This window comes from Phaethon lepturus, unplaced genomic scaffold (assembly GCF_000687285.1).
Source record: "Phaethon lepturus isolate BGI_N335 unplaced genomic scaffold, ASM68728v1 scaffold2260, whole genome shotgun sequence".
Classification (NCBI taxonomy): Eukaryota; Metazoa; Chordata; class Aves; order Phaethontiformes; family Phaethontidae; genus Phaethon; species Phaethon lepturus.
In genome coordinates this window covers 4,470-14,558 of record NW_010513815.1, presented here as the reverse complement: position 1 = coordinate 14,558, position 10,089 = coordinate 4,470, and the positions used below count along the sequence as shown (strand labels likewise).

Genomic DNA, 10,089 nt, shown 5'->3' with positions numbered 1-10,089 from the left:
GGGAAAGAGGAGAAAGGATGACTTGATGTGACACAGGCTGTAGGGCTTTACAGAACTGCTGCAATCACAACCATCTGCGCACGCTTCCTGGAACTCTACATGGCCTCAAAGCTAGAGGAAAGTGTGGAGTGGGATAGTCAACTTGCTTAACCCACTGCAGTGTCATGCCTGTGTCGCATCCGCTGTCTTAAATTACACAAGTGCTGTAGCCTCATCTAGGGACAGTGGTGGGAGTACGGGGAGGAGGGAATCACATTTCTGGGCACTCAATTTCAGGGTGTTGCAATGGTACTTCGGCTCCCTGTAGCGTGATTCAACAGAACGGACTTGCTTACTGCCAAAGTGCTTCTTGGCCAAGACAGCAGGGTATGTAATGCTGATGTGACGTCTTGGAAATCTGTGGTTTTTCCTATAGCAGCTGACACAGAGTGACCTTTGCCTGTACAATTTGAGGGATACAGTTGTTTAGCAGCTCACTCTGAAGGTGCAACCGGGGAATTATAGGTCCTGCCCCAGTCTGAGAGCTGCTGGGGTGTTGTAGTCATCAAAAAGTGGCATCATTGCAGCCTGAAAAAAAATTAGATTTGATCCCTGCTTCTGCAGGGTGATGCAGCAGTCCTGCTGTGTGCTTACTCGGACCAGGGAAAGATGCTCTGGTGTATGGGATGCTGCTGCTACTTAAAGCATCAAAAACCCCTCTGGCAGTAGTGGTACCAGGGCATGGGTTGTGCTGTGCATGGCTAAGACAGCTTTGGAGTGTCTATGCTGTGCAAACAGATGAGTAAGTGGTTAGGAATATTGCACAACCCCAAACCAATATAATTACTGCTCCTGGAGCATGTCCTGCAGAAATCAGAGCACTGCTGTGGATGGCTTGAGGTGTCTTGTTGGCCCTTTGGCACTTAGGCCAGAGTAAAAACCTCTTGAAAGGAGGAATAGTTTCCAGTGGTAAGTCACCCTTCCACACGTTTTCCCTCTCGGAGGGTGGCCAGCTGGCATATTAAGTGGTTGGGTCTTTTTTTCAGGTATTAAGCAAACCTGCTTCTGTTATGGGACACTGATTTCTTTTCTTAATTCTCTTTCCCCCTCAATACTGGGATGTGAGCCACTAATGTGGTGAGAGGGCCTGGAAGGAGGCGTAGCTGTGGCTACAGGGCCATGAAGAACTTGGTTGGTTTGGGCAAGAGGCGTGTAAGAGTACCTTTGGGAGGAGTAGTGAAACAAAGGGCACAGGCTACTGCAACCCAACTCATAGTCCTGCTTGGCTGGCAATCGTCTCATGTCTTAAGACCAGCCTGTTTATTCTGCTCCCTCTACTTGGTGAACTGAATTCCGAGTGGCTGCTCTTGCCACAGCCTCTGAAATCCAGGATGGCCCATGCCTCCAGCCCTTAGGCTGTTCCCCCTGGTGGGAAGAGACACAAGAGTTGGGGACTTTAACTTTTTTCCCTCAATGTTTTCTTATTGCCTGAAAATACCTGTCTTCATGTGAGCTCTCCTTTTATTTCCTAGCTGGTTAAAACCCACAATCTGCTGACCACCAGGAACTACATTTTTGGGTACCATCCACATGGCATCATGGGCCTGGGTGCCTTTTGCAACTTCAGCACAGAGGCCACGGGTGTCAGCCAGAAATTCCCTGGGATCCGGCCATACCTCGCTACCCTGGCTGGGAACTTCAGGATGCCCATTTTGAGGGACTACTTAATGTCTGGCGGTAAGTGTAAGAGCACTTAGTTCCTCCTACTCGTGCCCTTGACTCTGAGCTGTCTTCCCCTCTTTCAAGTGAAAAGCTGTGGCAGAGGCTCACGTAACCACTTCTCTCTTGTGGCGTCACAAAAACATCGCTTTCACATAGTTGACAAGAAGCTGTGAATAAATGTGACTAGCCTGGGCTGCGGGGACTGCTGCCCCTCTGCATTCATCTTAACCCATGGGTAGTCTTGTCCAAAGGCATAGTAAAGATACCTGGCATCTGTAGTTGTGGGTGTGGAAGATGGAGACGTGGGAGCAAGCTGTCCTAGTTATCATTAGGAGGTACTGGTAGACGAAGAAGTTGCGCTGACTGAAAATATAAGGTATTCATTAGCCTTTGAGATGTGAATATCATGGCTAGGTCTGCTCCTGGGCTTACTACATGAGCTGTCATGCATCTAGGTGTTATGGTGGTGGTAGATGCCCTCTTTACCCAACCGCACTTCTAGGTGCCTGGCAGGAGTAAAGAATCTGGGGTATTGCACAGCTTCAGCTATTCAGAAGAGCTCTTTCATTGAAAATATTCCTATAGGTGAGTCACAGGGATTAGGCAGTGATAGGAGTTTGCTGAATGACTTTAATAGGTCTGTTCTAATGGATTCCAGTGTTTTAATGAGAGAGGGCTTGTAGGTTATGACAGGGTGGAGGAAGCAGTGTTGACAGCCCCAAGAAACTGTTCTTGCAATGGCCTGAGCTTCCTTTTCAGAGTGAGGGATGCCTGTTGGTTAGGTAGAGATGAGGGTGTAATGATTAAAGACAATGACTTGAACAATCCAGTACCTTGTTGTCTGTTCCTGGGACAGATTCAACAATAAATTACTTAAAAACAGGTATCTTAACATAGTATTTTGGCTGAATCTCAATTCATGGCTGGAGAGAGGACAGGAGTAGCTGTACCCGGCTCTGACTTGTGAGGTTTGGCTGTTGCCAAGATTACTGCCTTAATTTGGTGAGGTAGAAGAAAACAAACTGGATCTGGTGCAGAAAAGGTGTTTGTCCCTGCCTAGGAAGGGCAGTATTTCAAGCTGGTTTCTATCTTGCTGCACCAGGTGGAATTTGCTGTGTCAAGTCTATAATTCCTACAGTTTGGGGAGTGCATGAGAAGTTGGGATCTGCTATCCAGTCTATGATGTCTGTAAACTTAGTTCACGTGTTGCTTAAGTTTCCATGTAATGTCAGCCTTTCTATAGTTAAAAAAGAAGTGTTAAATCTGCTCAAGATGCCTGGTAGACAAATCTTGTGGCCAGGCAGAACTGCCTCCCTCTTTTTTTGGATAGAAGGTGGGAGTAGACATTAACAACATGACTGCTGACAGGGCTGGCTTGGCTCTCACTGAGCATTACAGTTAAATTGGGGAAATTCTGCTTCCTCTATGTAGGATTTAAGTAAGATAGGTGTGAACTCTTGGATAAAGTTAACTTTCTGAAAGCCATAATTTGTCTTCGCTTTCCTGTGCTGGAACTTAGGGGTGTCAGTACATAGACTTTAGCTATCAGCACTCCTAAGTGATGTTCCCTGGATCCTTTGTTTTGTGGATGAACCACTTCAAGCAAAGTCCTGGCAAAAAAAAAAACAAACACAATACACATACTTAGTGGGTTTACAACCAACTGTTGCATATTACAAACTTTTTTATAGTTTTCTAGGTATTAGACTTATAGCAGGAATCGTTTAAGGCATGACGAGATGGCCAGAAAATCCTATACACTGTGTAAATGTGCTAAAGAGCACAATTTAGCGATTGCCACGCGTCTGCCTCTCTTGCTGCATTTCCTGGAGGAAGGCTTTCAATGCTCAGCACTGTGAGCAGGCATAATCTCCTTCTAATAAGTGTGAAATGGCTGAACATAAATCTGTGCCGCCCGGTTAGCCGGGGCTGTGTACTCAGTGAGCCTTGGTGTGAAGAGTGGGAGAAGTACGGAGGCTTCTGTCTGTCCTACAGAGAAGCAAGCACAGCCTGAGTCTTTCAAAGGAAACATGGTCAGACATGTAGCTGTGCTGAAAGAAATGAGTCTTTCATCTTCAAATCCAGCTGATCTCTCAAATGAGGCCTGTTCCCTTATGGTCTGGAGCTAGGATCAGGTGGTGACCTTCATGCCCAGATACACATGAAGGCTTGCAGACTTGCCCTGTATAATCTTACGGGGCCCATTCATCATTTAGTTCTTGGTTTAAGTGATGACTACCATGAGATGTGCAGAATCAGCTTCTAAAATTAAATTGTGTAATACTGCCCTTCCTAGTGCAATGACCTTAAGTACTCAACACAGCTCAGACATGTGTAGATGGGAATGTAAAGGATGGCATCTCACTTCTGTGGCTTCTCCTGGTCAAAAATGCGAGGCATGAGCAATCTCTTATAATAACTGCCGGATAAAAGCATGAGTGTCAAGAGTAGAGACTCAAAATTCTTAGCATTTTAGAGCAATAGAGTAGAAATTAAAAGGTCCCTCTTTCATTGGACTGAATGGTAAGATCCCTGGAGTGGGGCCTTATGCTTTAGGACAGGGATTGCTTTGTAAAGCTGGAGTGCTGTGACTGGTAGTACAGTCCTGTCCCTCCAGTGTGGGATAGAGGGAAAGACCTTCCCAGACACTCATCTCAGATCATGGACTTACCTAAGCACTCAGTCCCATACATTACTTCCTTCCCAGGAAAGCAAAGGATTGCACTCTCACCATGCAAGAGCTTGAGATGTTAGTTCAGAAAAAAATATTTTTTTAAACTACCATAACAGATCTTCCTCTGGAAGGCTTAACAATTCTTTTTGTATGGCTAAACCTTCCTCCTAAAGGACGACCTGTTCCACTACTTAGTTTTGCTGAGGAACTGGTGAAATTCAGACTCTCATGCATCAAAATAACACAATTGCTTTGCTTCCCCTGCTAAGGATAAACCAGCTCCTACTGCAACCTTTACTTGGAAGGAGGATGTCTTAAACAATTGCCTCTGGCATCGCTAAGAGTAGAAGAAAATCCTTGCTGAAGTCTTTTTGAGAGCTGGTGCTGTCCAGATCTATGAATTACTTGTTTAGTTGAGGAACAGGTTGTATATTTACACAACCCTCTGGCCACAGGGAAGTTGGACAACTCAACTTGCAATCAAGGCATGAACTTTTTGCTACAAGTGTCTTCAGGATCATCCAGACTATTCTTAATCTTGCAGCTTGACCCTTGTGTCTGTCTCTTGGATATGCAGGTATATGTCCTGTGAACCGTGACAGCATAGACTACATCTTGTCCAAGAACGGTAGTGGCAATGCCATCATCATTGTGGTCGGAGGGGCAGCGGAGTCCCTGAACTGCACCCCAGGGAAGAACTCAGTGACGCTGAAAAACCGGAAAGGATTTGTGAAACTGGCTCTACGGCATGGGTAAGAGGCAACCTCAATGCCAGAGCAGTACTGCTAGCATATGAAAGGTGCTCTCTTCCCCTGAAGCAGCTGATGTCTTCTAAAATCATAGAATGGTTTGGGTTGGAAGGGACCTTTTAAAAAGTCACCTAGTCCAACCCCCCCGGCAATGAGCAGGGACATCTTCAACTCTCTATCAGGTTGCTCAGCCTCGTCCAACCTGACCTCAGATGTTTCTGGGGATAGGATCTTGGATGGATTCTCCTTTCTGCAGTCCTGCTGTGTTGTGTGGATATATACTCAGAGTATCAGACACATGAGCTTGTCCGCTGTCTTCTGTCCCTGAGCATGGGACAGGGGTAAGAAGCTGCTTAAGACAGCAGGAAGCTTCCAGGGCAAGGAGACGCAGGTGTCGGTAACCTGCATGTGGCATTGCTGATGAAGCCCCTGTGATCTCCAGGGATCCCATGTGTCTGAAATGGGATGTCCATCAAAAATCAGAGATGAGAATATAGGGAAGCATATTCAGTGCCTGACTGGGTAGTGTTTCATGGGCCCATTGCCAGTACAATCCTCTTCTTGCATGTCTTAAAAGTATATCTACTATATGATGTCAAGTCTGGCTGACTTACATCAGTACCTTGTGCTTTAAACAAAGCTCTGGCCAGTAAAATCTACATATGTGCAGCCTGAAAGAGTACATGGCAGTGAGTGTGGTGCTGTAGTATTGACTGAAGACCGGGGTACGAGGTCCTAACATCTTTCCATCTTTCTAGTGCGGACTTAGTTCCTGTCTACTCCTTTGGGGAGAATGAAGTGTACAAGCAGGTGATCTTTGAGGAGGGTTCCTGGGGAAGATGGGTTCAGAAGAAGTTTCAGAAGCACATTGGCTTTGCTCCATGCATCTTTCATGGCCGTGGACTCTTCTCCTCCAACACCTGGGGATTGTTACCTTACTCCAAGCCAATCACTACTGTTGGTAAGGTCTTGGTATAAACATGCTATGTGCTTCTCTAGGTAGTAGCATACTTGAGTCTATGCCATACCCCTACTCTAGCTTGGTCTTGGAGTCTTAACTAGAAAAACTGTTTTCCCTTCTATATAAAACTTTCCAGCACAGCTGAGAATGAGCTAGAAGAGTTTCCAGAGGCTACAGGCTTTCTATCATGCTCTACTACCAGACAGTTTTCCAAGTGGGCTCTTTTTTTGGGGGAAAAAAATGCTGTAGCTGTTAACTTATCTGGTCTTGGATGGCAAAATTCAGAAGCAGCCTGCCCCAGCCCTCCCTGCCCGCCGCCCCCAAACCCCGGGACTGGCAGTGTGATGCTGTCTGATGGCTAAATCCTAAAGCCAACCCTAAAATTTGCCTTTGAGTCTTCCAACCCAAAGCAGCAAGGCTTTGAGGGAGGGGGGAAAAGTGTTGCTTTTATTTGTGGAGGGTGTGTGTAGGGGAATACACAAGAACTTCAGCTTTTAGTCTTGATTCCTGTTAATTGAGGAGGGATTTATCACTTTGCTGTAAACAGAAGCAAGTGGGACTTCCCAGACACCTTGCACAGTAGAGGCTCTGCACTGCTGGCATTTGTGTAGCTAAAATGGATCTGGGTATCAGTACAGATGTGATGAGGGTCCTGGTGATGGGACAATTGTGCTTCAGAGCCTAGCAAAACTGGGAGGAATTGGGCAAACCTCTGCTATAACGGCAAGCTGTGCTATGCCGGGGTGGATGTGCTGAATTACCATAGCTGTGGCCATAGAAGGCAAGTCTCCGGGCTGTACAGGAGCGCTCAACCTAACGTGGATCTTTCTCTCTCTTTATCAGTTGGGGAGCCCATCACCATCCCCAAAATCAATAACCCATCCCAGAGGGAAGTGGATTTCTACCACAGCATATATGTGGACTCCCTGATCAAACTCTTTGACAAGTATAAGAGCAAATTTGGCCTGCCAGAGACTGAGGTCTTGGAAGTCAACTGAAGGGACTGGCTCAGCAGCACCTCCTCAGAATCAACACATTTTCTCCAGGAGTCCAAGCTGTCATGTACTTGAAAGCATGTGTGGGTGTATGTGTCTTTCAAAGAAAGTGTTTCAAGTATTGCTAGACCACTTTTTTTAAAAAAAAAAAGGCTTTACTTTGGATAAATCCCATTACAAACCTTTCTCTGTCCAAAAAAAGCACAACTCCCCATTGCTGTGAGGATTTGGATGGGGGAAGCGATTGCCTCTGTAATCTGCTATATAATGCTGTTGGATTGCCAGTAATGGATTAGAAGCACTCCTACAGCTACTGTACCCACTAGCACAAGCTATTTTGGGAGAGTAGGATCCATCCGGTTTTCAGTCAAAAAAGCAGGAGGTTGACTGGACCGGGATGGCAGTATTACAGGCGTGTTGCACAAAGGCCATGTTGAGACATGCTTACATAGCACAAGGGCATTTCTGCTTGGGAAAAGCCCCTTCTGAAAGCACATGCAGGTTGCCAAATCCCCTGGTGTGGCACCTACTGTGTGCAGTGCAGGAAACCAAAGGATATGAGTCTGGTGGACCTCGATCCATTGGTGTAGTGGATACTTTGGTGGCTGTAACTTCACTTGTATTTTGAATGTCAGTTTGGAAGCAGGTCTGTCCCAGGTACTTCTTGCACAGAGGTACGTAGCTGGAAATATGGGACTCCCTCACAGCCACAAAACTCCAAGGACAAGTTTGAGGAGCAGTGGGATGGTGCAATCATGTGGCCCCAGTGTTGCAGACTCTTAGGGTAGCCTTTAGGGGTAAATGCAGTGGAACTATTTATGGAAGTGTTTCAGACCCCAAAAGATTTTGGGGAAAGGTAGGACTAACTTCTGCCCAAAGATGGCTTTTAAATATTCTGTCCAGTGAATGTAAAGGAGTAGCCTTTTCAAGCATAGGATCTAAAGTGAGTGACTTTTTAAAGTGTTTATAAAACATTTACGTGGATGTTATCACTGCTTGTAGTGAGATTTCTTCAGAGTACAATGCGTTTATGTATAAACCTGAAACATTGCACTACTTGCATGTCTGACTTGCCTTCTCAACGGCTCAGTTAAGTGTGTGTTGAGCTCCAAAATGTGCCTTTCTTCCATGCAAGAGGATGGTACTTCACATTCCTGGAATCTTGCCTCTAAAGACAAATGTTCATCTGTCATATTTGATAGGTTATTGTATTACAGAGTACCAATTTTTGTACAAATTTCTAGAAATAAACTTGGGCAAAAACAGTGAGCTGGTTTGGTCTCTTTGCTGTTGCAGTGGTGTGTGGCTGGGTTCATGTTGCAGCAATTGTTTGTGTGATTGCAGCTGTGCCTTGGCTTTTATGGGGAGAAAACTAGTCCATCTGTCCAAAAGCAGACCTACACTAATCTGTGTTGTCCCTGCAAGGGACACCCGGGATAGGTTAAGCAAAACTTTGTGGTTTTAGGGTTGGCTTTTGCCTGTGAGTTTATAAGGAGCTAAGGCAGCCTAAATCTAAGGACCTCCTTGACTGAGCAGATACAGAAAGTTCATGCCCTGTTGCTCCTTTCAGCAAACTGCTTTGGGTTGTGTTGCCACATAGCACGCGGAGCTAGACTGCAACTTAGAATCATAGGATAGTTTGGGTTGAAAGGGACCTTTAAGAGTCGCCTAGTCCAACCCCCTGCAGTGAGCCCGGACATCCGCAACTAGAGCAGGTTGCTCAGAGCCCCGTCCAACCTGACCTGGAATGTTTCCAGGGATGAGGCATCAACCACCTCTCTGGGCAACCTGGGCCAGTTGAACCAAGGAGGGCATCCCTTGTCCTCAGCTGAGGAAATCCTTCCAGCTCTTGTCAGAGCCCCCAGCCTTCTAACACTGGAGGTGCAAAGTGCTCCAGAAATAGCACACGTTGCCGTAAAGTTCATGTAGGCTCTTTTAGTAACAGGTGAGGGTTTAACTTGTCTGTTAGGCTGGGGCTGGCCTATGAGATGTGGAAGTGGTCCATCAGCACTGGCTGACTTTTAACAGGCTGACACCACTGTTCTTCAAGGTGAAAACCAAACTTATTCTTTGCCCTTTTCAAGCTTGGTGAATGGATTTTGAAAGTCTTCTACTCCAAAAGATAAACCTGTGTGTTGCTTGCTTTCCCTTTTTTCTCACCCCTTAGCAGAACTGATTTTATTCTCTGTTTTTTGCTAGCAAACACTAAGGCTGTGTTTCAGGTGACCTGCCTGGAAATGCACAGCAAGAAGAGCCATGAATGTTCTGCCCGAACCACTTTTGACAGTTTGACCAGGCAAGTCACTAGAAACCACCCTTGGCACAAACTGGAGGAGGTCAGTTCTTGCAGAGCTTTTTCCAAGCCATGTTTTCAATTATCAAGTTTTATATCAAAGCACAGCTGCTGCTTGCAAATCCCCCTAAAGCAGAGGGAGGGAGTTATTTCAAATAAGGATCCATTCCTGCAAAGGCTGCAGTAATGGATGTCCTGTAATTATCCGTATGGGAAGGTCAGACCAGCTCTGCCCAAAACTCTTGGCTGTGCTGGAAAACCTGTTAATTAAGGTCTAATATGAGATTGCCACTGAATATTGTTCTTCTACCTACTTACCACCAGTCTATAAAAAGGGACTTTTCCTTTTATCTCATCTTGTGCCCAAGGTACTAGCCCAGGACATGCTAGCCTCATACAAGTTTCAACCACTCTTCTGAGCTGAGTTCATAGACAAATGACTCCTTCCAAGCTGGTTTTTGGTAGTTGGTTTTCCCTTTTCTTGCCAATCTTAGGAGCATAGCTAACAGCCTTACCTAAAATCAATCTCTGTTTTTTGGTGTGTTTAATGATTTTGATTGATTTAGTGAAAGACTCATTGGGGCTCTCCTGGTACTGTAGGTATCTTGCCCTGTGCCTATGTTCTCATACGTCTGCCCTTGCCTGTGTAACATAGAGGCTCCCTGGGGAGGGGCTGCCTTTGATGTACATCCAGAATAAAAGAGATCATATTGTAA

General features: G+C 45.8%; 1 protein-coding gene across 1 annotated transcript; it reads left to right on the top strand.

Annotated features, from left to right (window-relative positions):
- The first annotated feature begins 1,501 nt into the window (after positions 1-1,501).
- On the top strand, positions 1,502-7,264 carry DGAT2 (diacylglycerol O-acyltransferase 2). Its single transcript, XM_010290968.1, has 4 exons — positions 1,502-1,716; positions 4,953-5,127; positions 5,883-6,085; positions 6,929-7,264. Exons 1-4 carry the CDS (start codon positions 1,578-1,580, stop codon positions 7,081-7,083), a joined length of 672 nt encoding a protein of 223 aa, XP_010289270.1. The 5' UTR covers positions 1,502-1,577; the 3' UTR covers positions 7,084-7,264.
- Positions 7,265-10,089: the final 2,825 nt, after the last annotated feature.